A 16,091-nucleotide genomic window follows, 5' to 3' on the forward strand; every position below is an offset into this window, starting at 1 on the left:
AGTCCCTACATAGTGCACTACTTTTGACCAGAGCCCTATGGCCCTATGACTGCACTAAATAGGGAAACGGGTGCCATTTGGGACAAATACATAGAGCTCCGCCTGTCCTGTCTTCACTGGGGCCAGCCAGTCAAGTAAACAAAATAAATGTTATTTTTAAGGCAATTTCAGCAGAAATGTTGCAGTTGGGGAGGTTCAAGTCCCTAGTGAGACACCATGGTGGAATGACGAGTTATTGAGAAAGATGGGTTCATCTGTGGCTGTCAGAAGGGCAGAATTTATGAGTGTTGAAACAGAAATGTACAGGGTAAATGTTTGATGTCCTCCAATCAGGGGTGAGGGTGGGATGTGATTAATCTTTTTTGCTTTTCATTATTTATGTTTTGTGGTTTGGCTTCATGCTGTGAGCGGTATGTGTGCTGGTCCTGGTATTTATGGGTGTGCTTTCTTTCATGCTTGCCCACGAATCGGGCTTGGTTATTCCAGCCTTTGGAAAAATATTTTTGGGCCTGGGCCTTGTCAGCCCCTCGGGGCGAGCGCACCCTCCGACCAGAGCACCCTCTGTGGGAGTGGACATTTGTATTGTCGATTTAAAATAAAGATACACAAAAAAGGTTTGCTAAACTATGAGACAGACAGTCCAGAGATACAGCACTGGGGTTCCATTCAGATAGCTCTGTACTGTACATAGCTACCACGGATAAATCAAATTTTATTTGTCACATGCGCCGAATACAATTTTACCTTACTGTAAAATGCTTACTTACAAGCCCTTAACCAACAATGCATTTAAGAAAAAAATATGACTAAATAAACAAAAGTAAAAAATAAAAAAGAGCAACAATAAAATGAAAATAAAGAGGCTATAAACAGGGAGTACTGGTACCAAGTAAAAAAAAACAATAACATGTGACACCCACAATGGCGTAAAGAGGAGGGTCACAGTGTCTTGTCTTCCAGAAGTTAAGGAGTGATTCCATTTCCGGACAGATTCCAGGGAAAGTCAAAGTAACAGGGGGTTAGAGAAGAGCCTCAAGCCCTTTATGTCTGGTTAACATTCTCCCAGTCCCCCTGCTCTGTTCTGCGGTAGTACTGGGGCTGTCCTCCAGGGAAGATGCTGTCTGAACTGGGGTGCTCCAGGAGGAACTGGATGGTGGACTTGATGTGCTGGACAAAGTGTGGTGGCTCAGCCGTAGGGGACGTGGATAGGTACTGGTCGGGGAAGAAAACAGGAGGAGTAACATATCACAGTGTGTATACTGATAACATACTATGCAACATTCATTGTATCAGTGTTGACAGAAACAGGGACTATAACACATTAGACGTTGTCAAAAATGTTTTAAAGGGACATATGACTAAAGTTCTAGTGATTGTGGGATCAATATTAGTAATGTATTATTTTCTTACACCTTACCTTTAAGATGGTGTCATCATCTTGTGACAGCCAGAAGGAAATATCCAGATTCGGGGACCACTTACATGGGCCTATCTTCACAACTCCTTTGTTCGAGTCATATATATCAGCCATCTGTGGAGAAACAGTTACAATGTTATATGACTGTCTGATGAAGTGTAGTTAGCAACTCACGTATGGGTTCTATCCAGACACTCCACAAGCCATTCAATGTGTCATCTTTGATCATTCTTTATATCGATCCTTCACATAGTGTCAGAGGTGCAAGAGCATAGACAATATATCAGTAGACAGGAATTCTAGTTCTACTTGACGTCCCAATTAGAGCAGGACCCAGCTAAAAACGTGGACAAATTTGCCAATCTGATGCATAGTGGCTCTATGCCATCAGCCTATTTAAGGTTCTATATCTATGCGGAAGTCTCTACCTGGCCCCCAGTGAATGTCCGTGCTGATCGCAGCTCCTCCGCGGGTCCTTTGTAAGGGAACGAGGCGGGGAACACCTCCCCTGTTTTAATATTTATACCTGCAGACACACAGTCCATGCCATACTATAAACTGTGTGCTACACAAAGGTGAATTGATTTGCAGTGTAGATACAGTACCTATGCCATGCACACCCGGTCTGTGCGCTCCGTCCACTAAGACGTCATTCATCTCTGCAAGTGGAAAAAAGAGAAAGAGCCTCAAGATAGGTAGGGGCAGAGTCAGATATACAGAGAGTTGGGCCAATGAGGGTTTCTGTCTGAACGTTCCGAGAGCGCCACTTCCTCCTCCATAGCTGTTGCTAAGTGATAATTGACACTTCCGCGTTGTGCGGTTTATTTCAGATAGTTTTCAAAACCTATCAAGATGTCCACTGAAAGAAGATATGCAATTTGTTGACACCACAACACAGTACAGACTTGGATACACCTCAAATGCGAATCAATAAAAACATTAAATTCGCTCTCCTGCTTTGCATGTTTACAGGGGGTCATTTCATAGGGAATTGTCGGAGTCGCTCTCATATTGTTACATCACCAAAACGTCAAGAATAAAAGGCATTAACATGGCAGCCGTTCGATCATGGCCCCTGTGCTAACATGGCCCCTGTGCTAACATGGCAGCCAAACTCTCTACATATATAGCTCTGGGTTGTATAAAGAAAAACAGGCTGAGAGAGAGAATATAACAGAGTGGAAACATGTACCTGTGATGCAGCAGGTCTCTAGGTGAATATCCTCTTTCTGTCTCTGGAAGGCCGCTGCAAAACACCATAGAAGGGTTGTAGTTTCTCTATGCAGCCTGATAATGGTGTTGCTACTGTGGCAGTTGCATTCAAACAGGAGGGAAGAGAAGGAGATTCACGTACACAATAGGTTAAGGCTGAGTTTGTGGGACGTCTTTGACTCATCATCAAATCCTCCAACGAGGTGGAGCTCCAGCCTGAAGGAAAAGAAGCAAGTGGACAATTACGTGTGTGTGGGTGTGTAGGTGTGTGTGTGGGTGTGTGCGTGTTATCTCTTACCTGCCCTCCTTGGCAGGGTCCTTGCTCAGAGATGTGACAGCTTTGACGATGAGGGGAACCTCACTCCACGTGCTGGAGCCATCACAGTGAGCAAGGCAAGCAGCTCCACTTCCTACAGGATGGTACAAATGCAGACATTAAGAAGCTCATATCTTGATGCTATCATAGTATCTACAAACACACATTACATATAGAACTGCAGTACCTGTGTGTCGCAACAGAACTAGGTGGCAGGTGGTTGCATCATCAGAACCAAGGACAGCGACAGAGTCTGGGGAAACAGAGGGACACAGTTCGTCATGGTCGTGGAAACTGTGCAGCGGATTTTTAGCGAGAGGTAGCCGTTGGACGCAACAATATACTATGTTAAGCTAGGCTGGCCGATTGATTTAACTATAGGTTTATACTCACTGTCCGCTGGTGTTGTGGCTGCAAACTCTCGTTGCTGTATGTATAGGAGGCACTTCGGGTCGACATCTACAACCGGCTTGGACCGAAATACTCGGGCATTTTCCTATGGTATAACATAAAAATGTTATAGCATAAAGAGCAAGTGATATGTTACTTAATGGTGATTATTTCCAACAATGACAACTTACTTACGACATGACAGCTGCTAGTTTGCTTGGCTAACTAGTCAACTCAACGGTCAATAAATGTTCAATAAAATAAATACAAATAGTTTGCTTGGCTACTCCAGTCAACTCACCTGCAAATGCGGATATCTGGCGAACAAATCGACTGTCGAACCTGGTCGTTCGATTCTTCTATTTTGTATTAGCAAAGGCATTTCTTTCTACAATATAAATCTACCTAATATAATGTCATATTTATCTTCATGAAACATTAAAACTAGACCTATTACACAAGACAGATGGTTAGCTAGCTTGCACTTCCTGGATCCATTTTCTTCTTCTTTTGTAGGCACTCTCCTCAAGAACGTCACTCACTGTCACAAGATGTATTACTGCCACCAACTGTACACAAGTATTATTAGGGCATGAACGCTATAAAATGTAAATGTAGGCTACGCCGAATTCTCCATTTGCCCTACGCTCCTTTGACACGAAACGTGCATGTTGTTTATGTGGGGTTACGACCCAAAACCTTACGTCCAGAGGGAGGGAGTGACTGGGGGAGTTGACGTGACGTGATGTGAAGCAGCAGCAACTGCAAAACAAAATTCTGTTTTGGCTTGTTCAGTAACTTCAGGGCTCGTCTTACCTTTTAAGTTGTGTTTGTAAATAAGTGTTTAACTTTATTGCATTTTCCTTATAACATAATCTATTGTAACGGAATTGTAGGATCGAGACTGCACAACACCGTGCAACTCTGAAATATTTCTACAAGCAATTATTTATTGACGACATGAGGGGGAGTTCGTCGTACGGAGACCGAGATAGAGACCGTGGACGAGACAGAGGGTGAGCAGATATTTTTCTGCAGCATGTGAAATATAGTTATAGCCACGTAGGAATATCTGTCAAAAGTTTGCTTTTTATATGATACGGGGATATATTGGAAAGCTGTTTGACGTTCGTTGAAACACAACTATCTTGCTGAATGTCTACGTGCACGGGCGTGTCTCAGACATGTTGCACGCGCTCTGTTCGTGTACGATAAATAACTCTACTTGCTTGCAACATAGTTATAGGCGGTGGCCCGCCCCGCCCCACCCAGGGAAAATTGCACTAACTCAAAATAGATTAAAAGAGCCAGGAACCTATTTAGTGACTGTTGCAGTGTTACTCATCATGGATCGTTCATCCCCTTTTTCATTACTCCTCTCGCTGCATGTTCCATAGGCCTCGGTTTGGGTCCAGTAGCTGGGGCGGCCCTCCCCCTATGAAGAAGTTTGGGAACCCTGGAGAACGCCTTCGCAAGAAGAAGTGGGATCTGGACGAGCTGCCCAAGTTTGAGAAGAACTTCTACAACGAGCACCCAGAGCTCCAGCGCATGACTCAGGTACACACACACACAAACGCAATATATACACATGCTCTTCGAAGGATGCTATCCATAGTGTGTCTATTGAGCCTGTTGATTCTCTGTTGTCTGTGTCTGCAGTATGACATAGATGAGTTCCGCAGGAGGAAGGAGATCACAGTCAGCGGTACTGGCTGCCCCAGGGCCATGACCAGCTTCCACCATGCACAGTTTCCCCGTAAGTAGACAACAGTAGATACCAGTTGACACTTGTTGAACCCATATTATAGCCTGTCCCTTCATTTTCAGCAGTCATGACGGTAAAGAGATGAGAATAGGAAGTTGAACCCATTTTAAAGAGTTCTTGGAACACAGCCCAAGCTTACAAAACACTAACCCCATAGGCTATTGGGAAGGGGAGGGGGGCTCATGGGTCACATTATTGGGTTTAAAAAAAACAACACTCCAGGCCACTCTTGAATGTCAAACTAAATACATAGTATGTTGAAATTATAATGGCCTGCAAATTGATTTTGACAAATCGGTCAAAAATTAATCTGTGCTGCCCTCGGTTGAATTTCAAAAGCCAAAAGGTTTGCCCACCCCTGGCTATAGCTAACTATTCCTTTAATTGTTTCTCTTTGCTGACAGAGTATGTAATGGATGTGCTACTGAGTCAGGACTTCAAGGAGCCCACATCCATCCAATCACAGGGCTTCCCTCTGGCCCTGAGTGGCAGGGACATGGTGGGCATCGCTCAGACTGGCTCCGGCAAGACCCTGGCAGTAAGGACGCCATGATAATCCAACAACACGCACAGTACCAACAGCTGCAACATCTGTCTTTCTTTCTGTCACACACACACACACACACACACACACACACACACACACACACACACACACACACACACACACACACACACACACACACACACACACACACACACACACACACACACACACACACACACACACACACACACACACCAACAGCTGCAGTATAGAAACACATAAACATTTGACAGCTGCAACACACAAAGACATATTGACACATGAGGACCAACCTCCCTGGACTGTCCGATTGGGACATATACCTCATGACCTCATTGTACTATTTGGCGCCTTTTCTTGCAGTATCTGCTTCCTGCCATTGTGCACATCAACCATCAGCCCTATCTAGAGAGGGGAGACGGACCTATTGTGAGTACACAACTGGAAACTGCACACTGTTACTTATTCATATATTTCAGGTCTGAGACTGGATTATTTTGACCCTTTTCTATAGTGTACTTAGCTCTGTTGTGCTGAGACCTACCTATGGTATGATGTAGCTGTATGTCATGTGTTATTAAAGGTTATACACTACCGTTCAAAAGTTTGGGGTCACTTAGAAATATCCTTGTTTTTGAAAGAAAATCACATTTTTAAAAATAATATCAAATTGATCAGAAATCAATCATATGTCAATCAAATTGATTTATAAAGCCCTTTTTACATCAGCCGATGTCACAAAGTGCTGTACAGAAACCCAGCCAAAAACCCCAAACAGCAAGTAATGTAGATGTAGAAGCACGGTGGCTAGGGAAAATTCCCTAGAAAGGCCAGAACCTAGGAAGAAACCTAGAGCGGAACCAGGCTCTGAGGGGTGGCCAGTCCTCTTCTGGCTGTGCCGGGTGGATTTCATAACAGAAATACAGTGTAGACATTGTTAATGTTGTAAATGACTATTGTAGCTGGATATGGGTGATTTATTTTTTTCAATGGAATATCTACATCTGCGTACAGAGGCCCATTATCAGCAACCATCACTTCTGTGTTCCAATACTACGTTGTGTTTTTAATTTTAAAAGGCTAATTGATCATTAGAAAACATTTTTGCAATTATGTTAGCATAGCTGAAAACTGTTGGTCTTCGCATGGAATAGCCTCCATTTCTCAGAACAAGAATAGACTGACGAGTTTCAGAAGAAAGGTCTTTGTTTCTGGCCATTTTGAGCCTGTAATCAAACCCACAAATGCTTATACTCCAGATACTCAACTAGTCTAAAAAATGCCAGTTTTATTGCTTCTTTAATCAGACTAACAGATTTCAGCTATGCTAACATAATTGCAAAAGGGTTTTCTAATGATCAATTAGCCTTTTTAAATGATGAACTTGTATCAGCTAACATATCGTGCCATTGGAACACAGGAGTGATGGTTGCTGATAATGGGCCTATGCAGATATTTAATAAATAATCTGTTGTTTCCAGCTATCAAATCAAATCAAATCAAATTTATTTATATAGCCCTTCGTACATCAGCTGATATCTCAAAGTGCTGTACAGAAACCCAGCCTAAAACCCCAAACAGCAAACAATGCAGGTGTAAAAGCACGGTGGCTAGGAAAAACTCCCTAGAAAGGCCAAAACCTAGGAAGAAACCTAGAGAGGAACCGGGCTATGTGGGGTGGCCAGTCCTCTTCTGGCTGTGCCGGGTAGAGATTATAACAGAACATGACCAAGATGTTCAAATGTTCATAAATGACCAGCATGGTCAAATAATAATAAGGCAGAACAGTTGAAACTGGAGCAGCAGCACAGTCAGATGGACTGGGGACAGCAAGGAGCCATCATGTCAGGTAGTCCTGGGGCACGGTCCTAGGGCTCAGGTCCTCCGAGAGAGAGAAAGAAAGAGAGAATTAGAGAGAGCATATGTGGGGTGGCCAGTCCTCTTCTGGCTGTGCCAGGTGGAGATTATAACAGAACGTGGCCAAGATGTTCAAATGTTCATAAATGACCAGCATGGTTGAATAATAGTAAGGCAGAACAGTTGAAACTGGAGCAGGAGCATGGCCAGGTGGACTGGGGACAGCAAGGAGTCCTCATGTCAGGTAGTCCTGGGACATGGTCCTAGGGCCCAGGCCAGTTGAAACTGGAGCAGCAGCATGGCCAGGTGGACTGGGGACAGCAAGGAGTCATCATGTCAGGTAGTCCTGGGGCATGGTTCTAGGGCTCAGGTCCTCCGAGAGAGAGAAAGAAAGAGAGAAGGAGAGAATTAGAGAACGCACACTTAGATTTACACAGGACACCGAATAGGACAGGAGAAGTACTCCAGATAAACAAACTGACCCTAGCCCCCGACACATAAACTACTGCAGCATAAATACTGGAGGCTGAGACAGGAGGGGTCAGGAGACACTGTGGCCCCATCCGAGGACACCCCGGACAGGGCCAAACAGGAAGGATATAACCCCACCCACTTTGCCAAAGCACAGCCCCCACACCACTAGAGGGAAATCTTCAACCACCAACTTACCATCCTGAGACAAGGCCGAGTATAGCCCACAAAGATCTCCGACACGGTACAACCCAAGGGGTGGGGGACCCAGACAGGCCGACCACAACAGTGAATCAACCCACCCAGGTGACGCATCCCCCCAGGGACGGCACGAGAGAGCCCCAGCAAGCCAGTGACTCAGCCCCGTAACAGGGTTAGAGGCAGAGAATCCCAGTGGAAAAAGGGGAACCGGCCAGGCAGAGACAGCAAGGGCGGTTCGTTGCTCCAGAGCCTTTCCGTTCACCTTCCCACTCCTGGGCCAGACTACACTCAATCATATGACCCACTGAAGAGATGAGTCTTCAGTAAAGACTTAAAGGTTGAGACCGAGTTTGCGTCTCTGACATGGGTAGGCAGACCGTTCCATAAAAATGGAGCTCTATAGGAGAAAGCCCTGCCTCCAGCTGTTTGCTTAGAAATTCTAGGGACAATTAGGAGGCCTGCGTCTTGTGACCGTAGCGTACGTATAGGTATGTACGGCAGGACCAAATCAGAGAGGTAGGTAGGAGCAAGCCCATGTAATGCTTTGTAGGTTAGCAGTAAAACCTTGAAATCAGCCCTTGCTTTGACAGGAAGCCAGTGTAGAGAGGCTAGCACTGGAGTAATATGATCAAATTTTTTGGTTCTAGTCAGGATTCTAGCAGCCGTATTTAGCACTAACTGAAGTTTATTTAGTGCTTTATCCGGGTAGCCGGAAAATAGAGCATTGCAGTAGTCTAACCTAGAAGTGACAAAAGCATGGATTAATTTTTCTGCATCATTTTTGGACAGAAAGTTTCTGATTTTTGCAATGTTACGTAGATGGAAAAAAGCTGTCCTCGAAATGGTCTTGATATGTTCTTCAAAAGAGAGATCAGGGTCCAGAGTAACGCCGAGGTCCTTCACAGTTTTATTTGAGACGACTGTACAACCATTAAGATTAATTGTCAGATTCAACAGAAGATCTCTTTGTTTCTTGGGACCTAGAACAAGCATCTCTGTTTTGTCCGAGTTTAATAGTAGAAAGTTTGCAGCCATCCACTTCCTTATGTCTGAAACACATGCTTCTAGCGAGGGCAATTTTGGTGCTTCACCATGTTTCATTGAAATGTACAGCTGTGTGTCATCCGCATAGCAGTGAAAGTTTACATTATGTTTTCGAATAACATCCCCAAGAGGTAAAATATATAGTGAAAACAATAGTGGTCCTAAAACAGAACCTTGAGGAACACCGAAATGTACAGTTGATTTGTCAGAGGACAAACCATTCACAGAGACAAACTGATATCTTTCCGACAGATAAGACCTAAACCAGGCCAGAACATGTCCGTGTAGACCAATTTGGGTTTCCAATCTCTCCAAAAGAATGTGGTGATCGATGGTATCAAAAGCAGCACTAAGGTCTAGGAGCACGAGGACAGATGCAGAGCCTCGGTCCGATGCCATCAAAATGTCATTTACCACCTTCACAAGCTATGATAGTCATTTACAACATTAACAATGCCTACACTGTATTTCTGATCAATTTTATGTTATTTTAATGGACAAAAAATGTGCATTTCTTTCAAAAACAAGGACATTTCTAAGTGACCCCAAACTTTTAAACGGTTAGGAAATGTATTGATATCTCTCTCCTCAGTGCCTGGTCCTGGCCCCGACCAGAGAGTTGGCCCAGCAGGTGCAGCAGGTGGCTCATGAATATGGAAAGACCTCCCGCATCAAGAGTACCTGTGTCTATGGAGGAGCACCCAAGGGACCGCAGATACGTGACCTGGAGAGAGGTGAGGAGCTACGGGTTGAATTAAATGCTGTTACAAGTTACTTACTTACTTACTTATATTGTTTGTGCCTTCTACAGACAAGACCTCTCCACTTCTGATGATCTAAAACCTGATTGGCTCCCTGGCCCCAGCTTAGCTTAATTTTCTGCACTTCCCCTTCAGTTACTAGTATTAAGATTGAAAAAGTTACAAGTATTGGAAGTAATCTCACAATTGGTCTCTTCTGCATCTATTTTGAAACTGTGACACTTTGCATCCTATGTCCATATAGGTACAGAGATCTGCATCGCCACCCCGGGGCGTCTCATAGACTTCCTGGAGGCAGGGAAGACCAACCTGCGGCGCTGCACCTACCTGGTGCTGGACGAGGCTGACCGCATGCTGGACATGGGCTTCGAACCACAGATACGCAAGATCGTGGACCAGATCCGGGTAAACCAGGCACATGCTATTCTTAGCAAGCCGCACACACATCTCCTGGAATTAGGCAACTATTATGACTGTGTAATACATAGCCATTCATGGATTGTTGGGTAGGTAGATGGATACTACAGAGGGTGGTAGGACAGACAGAGATGATCTATCTATCTTAATGACAGTTGATATAATATCAATCCATCGCAAATAACTAAATACTCATGTTATAGAATCGAGTAATAGTGTCGTGTCCTCTGAGGAGGAATATCCCCATTACCGTTCTCTCCCTGTGCTCCAGCCGGACCGCCAGACTCTGATGTGGAGTGCCACCTGGCCCAAGGACGTGCGTCAGCTGGCAGAGGACTTCCTGCGGGATTATGTCCAGATCAACGTAGGAGCTCTGGAGCTCAGCGCCAACCACAACATCCTGCAGATAGTGGACGTCTGCATGGAGAACGAGAAGGACAACAAGTTAGTGAGGCCCTCCGCCAATGGACAAGATCCATCTCTAGTTTTGCATTCTGTTCATGTCTCCTTTCCTCAATCATCGCTGATCTGGAAGGGATGAAACCAATGTTGTTAAACGTATTCAGTATTCTTGGTTATGAAGGACAGGAACAGAGTGCAGGATGCTATCTTTTTGTAACGGTGAGAGAATATTAGTCTTGGGATTGTAGTGACTGAGGGATGTTTTCCTAATATCTTTCCTCTGTCTTTTTGTTGATGTCAGGCTGCTCCAGCTGATGGAAGAGATCATGGCTGAGAAGGAGAACAAGACCATCATCTTTGTGGAGACAAAGAAGCGCTGCGACGAGCTCACCCGCAGGATGAGAAGAGATGGGTGAGACGGAGAGAGACTGCGGGAAAGCACAGACTTGCAGAAATGGATTTTAAGTCCTCTTTCAAAGCTATGATACTGACTATGCAAAACAAGAGCCAGTTGTGGTTTCATATGGAGTGTGTGTTGGGCTTCTTAGTCAGATAAGAGTGTAGAGAAATTGTCTAACTGTTCTTACAACTGCCTGCCTCATCACGTCCTGTTCTGCTGTCTCAGCTGTCCCATGGCAACATTGCTGTGGTGTGTTTTCTAGGTGGCCAGCCATGTGTATCCATGGGGACAAGAGCCAGCCAGAGAGAGACTGGGTTCTGACAGGTAGGTCACATTTCAACGGCCATGCTTTAGTCTGGTTTTGGTGAAATGTGTTTCAGTATGGGGTGTTCTTCCGGTTTTTTGTTTCCTTTTTGAGTCTTCTACCTAACGCCTTTGATTTTGTCTGAACTTTCAGAATTCCGTAGCGGCAAAGCGCCTATCCTCATCGCCACTGACGTGGCGTCTCGCGGTCTGGGTATGTCTTCTCAACATGGAATACACACACTCACGTGTTCACACTTACACTCCTACAGAGCACAACATACAGATTCAAAACGTATACACACTCTCCAACACACACAAACAAAAACAGAGAAAAACACACAATTAATGAATGTGATTTTTGTTGTTGCATAATTTCACATCCCGTTTTCCAGGTTTAAGATTTGCAACGACGAAATCATACATTTGTCTGCAAACATGTAATAGCGGTGTTATTGAACCTGTAAACAACAACGAAAAATCGGTCAGCACTCTTTCTACAGCATGACTTCTGTAGAAGTAGAAGCACCAGTAGCCTGACAATCCCCCAGGCCTTCAACTCCACAATGTTTTACACTCTGTTTCTTATTACTGCAGTCCAAAACGTCCTTCGACCGGGGCACTCTGGCACTCTGCCTAAATGGGGGTGGGGGGGGGGGGGGGGCAGGGCAGATGTCCCCGTGCTCGCCCCAATACCCTCCTCCCATGTCTCCTATATGATGTAACCCAAAACACGAAGGAAAACATCCCAAATATTCAGTATTATATGTTTGATTATTCCTTTATGTTTACTTCATTCATAGGACTGTAGTTATACTGTATTTTCTTCTACAGGTATTTTCTAGGTAGGTTGTGTTTTAGGGGCATCTAAGTGAAATCGACAGTCAGTTCTCCCCATGCCCACCCTGAAACTTGCACAGAAGTGCCCTATTCCACCTCCCTAACTAAATAGGTTAAACCTGGAACCTGAGAAGGGAAGTAGACGTGTTGGTTTTGCCAAGCTACCTATGACTGTGTCTTTGTTCTCTTTCTCTCCCCCTCAGGGTTGTGCAGCACAAGGCAGCTCCAGCACATGCTGGTGTCAGACAGTACTGGGGCTGCCCTCAGTCACGTTAGCAGCTAGCCAGGGGCTTGTCTAGTTATCAGAAGGATTCACGCCCCCCCCATTCTCCTCCTTCTCTGGTTCCTAAACACCCCAAATAGACCCCCACAATAAACTGAGGGTATATGATTATCTGGTTCCTAAACACCCCCATAGACCCCCATCATAGACTGAGGGTATGTGATTCCAGCGAGCTCTCCTTGGGATCAACCTGAGGTGCCTGTCTGTCCCTCCGCCTGTCCGTCCAAAAGGCAGACAGACAGGGAGAGTTAGGAGCTCGGCTGGATCGGGTCCTGATCGATTTGCGGAGGTCCTGCAACTCGGCGAGAGGGCAACAGAACCGGCCGTTGGGGTGGGGGGGGTTAGCGGTTCTGCTCCTGTCCGACGTTGCTGGTGTATGCGAAGGGTGAGGGGGAAACGGGGGCTAGTTTGGGCCCCCTCCTCTCTCCCTCTCCCCCAGCGCCTCCAAGCGAACCAGGGCTGATCAGGACAGGACAGGGGGTGACTGACTACCCTTGTAAAACAACTCTAAAGGGGTAAGTACCTCAACACCCCCTTTCCTACTACACCTTCCACGACCTCCCCAGTCGCATCAACTCATTCAGGTAGTTTCATCGATCCATATTGAAGTCAGTCACAGAAAGTTATTTGTTGAAGGAATTGTGTTGAACTCTATCCTCCAACATGTACTCCATCACATTTTGTCTTGGTGGAAACATATTAAGGTTTGGCAGGTTCTGTGAGTAGTAAAATGGCCTCCCTCTGTTACCATGGAAAACAGAGGGAAAAGGTCCAAGGAGATGTTTTGTTTTCGGACCAACCCAGCAGTGTTGTCAGAGCTTCTGTAATGAGAAACAGACTTTTTTTCCCTTCTACTGTCATTTCAACATCCGAATATAAAAGAAACATTGGAAATACTTTTTACTCTTCTGGTCTGGTCGTGTTGACAGTGTACTGTCACTCAATTCCCCATATTCTTCTCATACCATTTCTCAGCAGAGACCATGGTAGAACTAAATGTTTGAATGGTTATACTATTATGTAAGATTGCGTAAAGTGTGCATTGGTGAAGGTCCAGACAGAGAATGTCACATCATCATCTCTACTGAAGCCTTCCAAATGCTGAGTGGTTCTCTCTTGTCACATTCTGATTGGGGTTTACCACTAAACCTCTAGGCCTCCAGTCAAGATATTTTGACCCGAAACGGAATAACTTTCAAAGGTTTTACTTCAAGAATTAACACTTTTATTCTACTTCAATTTGGGTACATGTATATTTATTTTTCTGTTATTATTGGACAGGTAAGTGGTAATCAATATTTATACAATATTAATTAGAAATGTATTTCTAAATAATCATCCACTTTTCTCTCATAGCTTTGGCGTTGTTTGAATACCATCTGTCTTCTTTCTCACTGTACAAAAATCTCTCAAACCCTCCTCATCTCACCCTCCTCACCCTCCAAACACTCCTCTCATCTCACCCTCCTAACCCTCCTCTCCCTCTTCTCTCATCTCTCCCTCCTCACCCATCACCATCCTCTCCCTCCTCACCTCACCCTCCTAACCCTCCTCTCTCATCTCTCCCTCCTCACCCATCACCTTCCTCTCCCACCTCTCAAAACCACTTTCCCACAAAGACGTGGAGGATATCAAGTTTGTCATCAACTATGACTACCCCAACTCATCTGAGGACTACGTGCACAGGATCGGCCGTACAGCCCGCAGCACCAACAAGGGCACGGCCTACACCTTCTTCACCCCGGGTAACCTGCGCCAGGCCAGGGACCTGGTCCGAGTCCTGGAGGAGGCCCGGCAGGCCATCAATCCCAAACTGCTGCAGCTGGTTAACTCTGGACATGGGGGAGGAGGTGGTGAGACTGGCTTGATTCACACTATAGGATCAACCCGAACCAGGCTATGCTGGCTCAATTGAGGAATGGGTGTTATTCTATTCTATCACCTTTACCATCTCACATCCAAACATAAAATACACATTCTGTGTAACCAGTGATGTTTGACATTCTTAAACTAAAATATTTCATCTTATATTATGACATTCTAATCCTCCTATGTGAATGTTCTTCTCCAGGTGGCAGGATGCGTTACCGTGGCGGCGGCTCCAGCGCCAACAACCCCAACATGATGTTCCAGGACGTGTGTGAGCGTCGCTTGTGCTCCGTCGGCGGGGGCAACAAGCCAGACAGCCGCGGTAGCAGTTTTAGCCGGGACGGGCGCAGTGGCGGGGGTCGGGACGGAGACACTAGGTCCTCGTCCTCTTCCTCTAACAGGGACCGAAGCAGGGTCAGCCGGGGGAGTTACGGCTCCGGGGGGGCCGACCAATACCAGAGCTATGGTGGTGGTGGTGGTACCCAGTACAGCTCCAGGGCTGGGGGAGCAGCTAATGGGGCCCCTAGGGGTAGTAGTGGTGGGGGCCAGAATCAGTCCAGTCAGCCCCAGGGTGTGTTCGGTCCAGCTCCTCCACCTCCAGTAGGGCCCAAGCCCCTCATGGCCCAGCTGATGGCCCCGCCACAGCCCCCTCTCATGAGCTTCATAGGGCAGCCTCCGTACCCCTTTTCTCCTCACCCGCCCCCACCTCCTACACCCCCACCCAGGAAGTAGAATTACGATACAGTCATGGTGCTTGGAATCCAAATCACCATGGTCTTCAAACCCTAGAGTTTATCAGTGTGTAACTGTAACGTTACTCCTCTGAAAGGGTGTTTAGAGTTGCCGTCCTGCCCTTACCTACCATGGTAAGAAAGCATGAGGTAAGGACTAACATATAGCTACATGTTTTTGTACTTGTTTGTTTCGCGATGATTTTAACTACATCTGAAAATATATAGGACTTTTCGCTTTTCATGTGTTCAAGAGTAGTCCGTGTGTGGCCAGAAAATATTCTGTGAATCTGAAGCTGTGACTCTTTGGTATTAATTGGCACGACAGGAGTTGATATTTCCATTTCCGATTTACTCTAAATGGTGAGGTTCTAGTCCATTAGTGAGTAACAAATGCTAAAATGTGATATTTCTTTGTTGCCATGTAGAACTCCAGTGATTTTGTCAGTCAGCTATGCTTTCTACTTTTTTGGGGAAGTGAATGTTGCATTATATCGTTCTCTATTATTCTATAACTTTTTCTATAAACTGTTTACAAGCTGTATTGCTATACCATTTCCTTCATATTAACACTATATCAGGAGAATTTGGGAATGATAATCCCATCAGTCAGCACATTGAGTGTTGCTTTGTGAATGTTTAATCAACATTTTATTGGAAAGAGGTAATTCATACTTATGTTCTTTTTCTACATTGCTTTATTTCACAGGATTTCAATAAAGTTTCTGTAACCAAAATCCTTGTAATTGTTGTACGGAGTACAGGATAGGTAAGCATGTGTGAACATTCATTGACAACCACCAATAGACAAGTCAGTTTAAACCCCCGAGAAAAAGAATAACTTTATTTCCCTTAAATATATATTTGCACTACATTCTCACCATTC

At 45.1% G+C, this 16,091-nt stretch overlaps 2 protein-coding genes across 2 annotated transcripts; one reads left to right on the top strand and one right to left on the bottom strand.

Annotated features, from left to right (window-relative positions):
* Positions 1-655: 655 nt before the first annotated feature.
* Positions 656-3,990, bottom strand: LOC124003799 (protein N-terminal asparagine amidohydrolase-like). The gene is made up of 10 exons (XM_046312371.1): positions 3,637-3,990; positions 3,339-3,441; positions 3,133-3,198; positions 2,928-3,039; positions 2,772-2,845; positions 2,610-2,663; positions 2,023-2,076; positions 1,846-1,943; positions 1,418-1,531; positions 656-1,212 (listed from the first exon to the last, which is right to left on the bottom strand). The coding sequence occupies exons 1-10, from the start codon at positions 3,715-3,717 to the stop codon at positions 1,042-1,044; spliced, it is 927 nt and encodes a 308-aa protein (XP_046168327.1). The 5' UTR covers positions 3,718-3,990; the 3' UTR covers positions 656-1,041.
* A 52-nt stretch (positions 3,991-4,042) lies between these two features.
* LOC124003797 (probable ATP-dependent RNA helicase DDX17) lies at positions 4,043-15,942 on the top strand. Its single transcript, XM_046312368.1, has 13 exons — positions 4,043-4,351; positions 4,733-4,892; positions 4,995-5,091; positions 5,505-5,638; positions 5,990-6,055; positions 9,792-9,933; positions 10,205-10,365; positions 10,649-10,821; positions 11,081-11,191; positions 11,442-11,503; positions 11,637-11,696; positions 14,225-14,458; positions 14,677-15,942. The coding sequence occupies exons 1-13, from the start codon at positions 4,296-4,298 to the stop codon at positions 15,204-15,206; spliced, it is 1,986 nt and encodes a 661-aa protein (XP_046168324.1). The 5' UTR covers positions 4,043-4,295; the 3' UTR covers positions 15,207-15,942.
* Positions 15,943-16,091: the final 149 nt, after the last annotated feature.

Source organism: Oncorhynchus gorbuscha, linkage group LG18 (genome assembly GCF_021184085.1).
Source record: "Oncorhynchus gorbuscha isolate QuinsamMale2020 ecotype Even-year linkage group LG18, OgorEven_v1.0, whole genome shotgun sequence".
Classification (NCBI taxonomy): domain Eukaryota; kingdom Metazoa; phylum Chordata; class Actinopteri; order Salmoniformes; family Salmonidae; genus Oncorhynchus; species Oncorhynchus gorbuscha.

Excerpts from the sequence above, each read along its gene's own strand:
- LOC124003799 (XM_046312371.1), bottom strand. The coding sequence starts at position 3,717 with ATGCCTTTGCTAATACAAAATAGAAGAATCGAACGACCAGGTTCGACA. Across the intron at positions 2,846-2,927 it reads GACCCTGCCAAGGAGGGCAG|GCTGGAGCTCCACCTCGTTG; the intron begins GTAAGAGATAAC and ends CTTTTCCTTCAG. Across the intron at positions 1,532-1,845 it reads GGACATTCACTGGGGGCCAG|ATGGCTGATATATATGACTC; the intron begins GTAGAGACTTCC and ends GTTTCTCCACAG.
- LOC124003797 (XM_046312368.1), top strand. The coding sequence starts at position 4,296 with ATGAGGGGGAGTTCGTCGTACGGAGACCGAGATAGAGACCGTGGACGA. Across the intron at positions 6,056-9,791 it reads AGAGGGGAGACGGACCTATT|TGCCTGGTCCTGGCCCCGAC; the intron begins GTGAGTACACAA and ends CTCTCTCCTCAG. Across the intron at positions 9,934-10,204 it reads GATACGTGACCTGGAGAGAG|GTACAGAGATCTGCATCGCC; the intron begins GTGAGGAGCTAC and ends ATGTCCATATAG.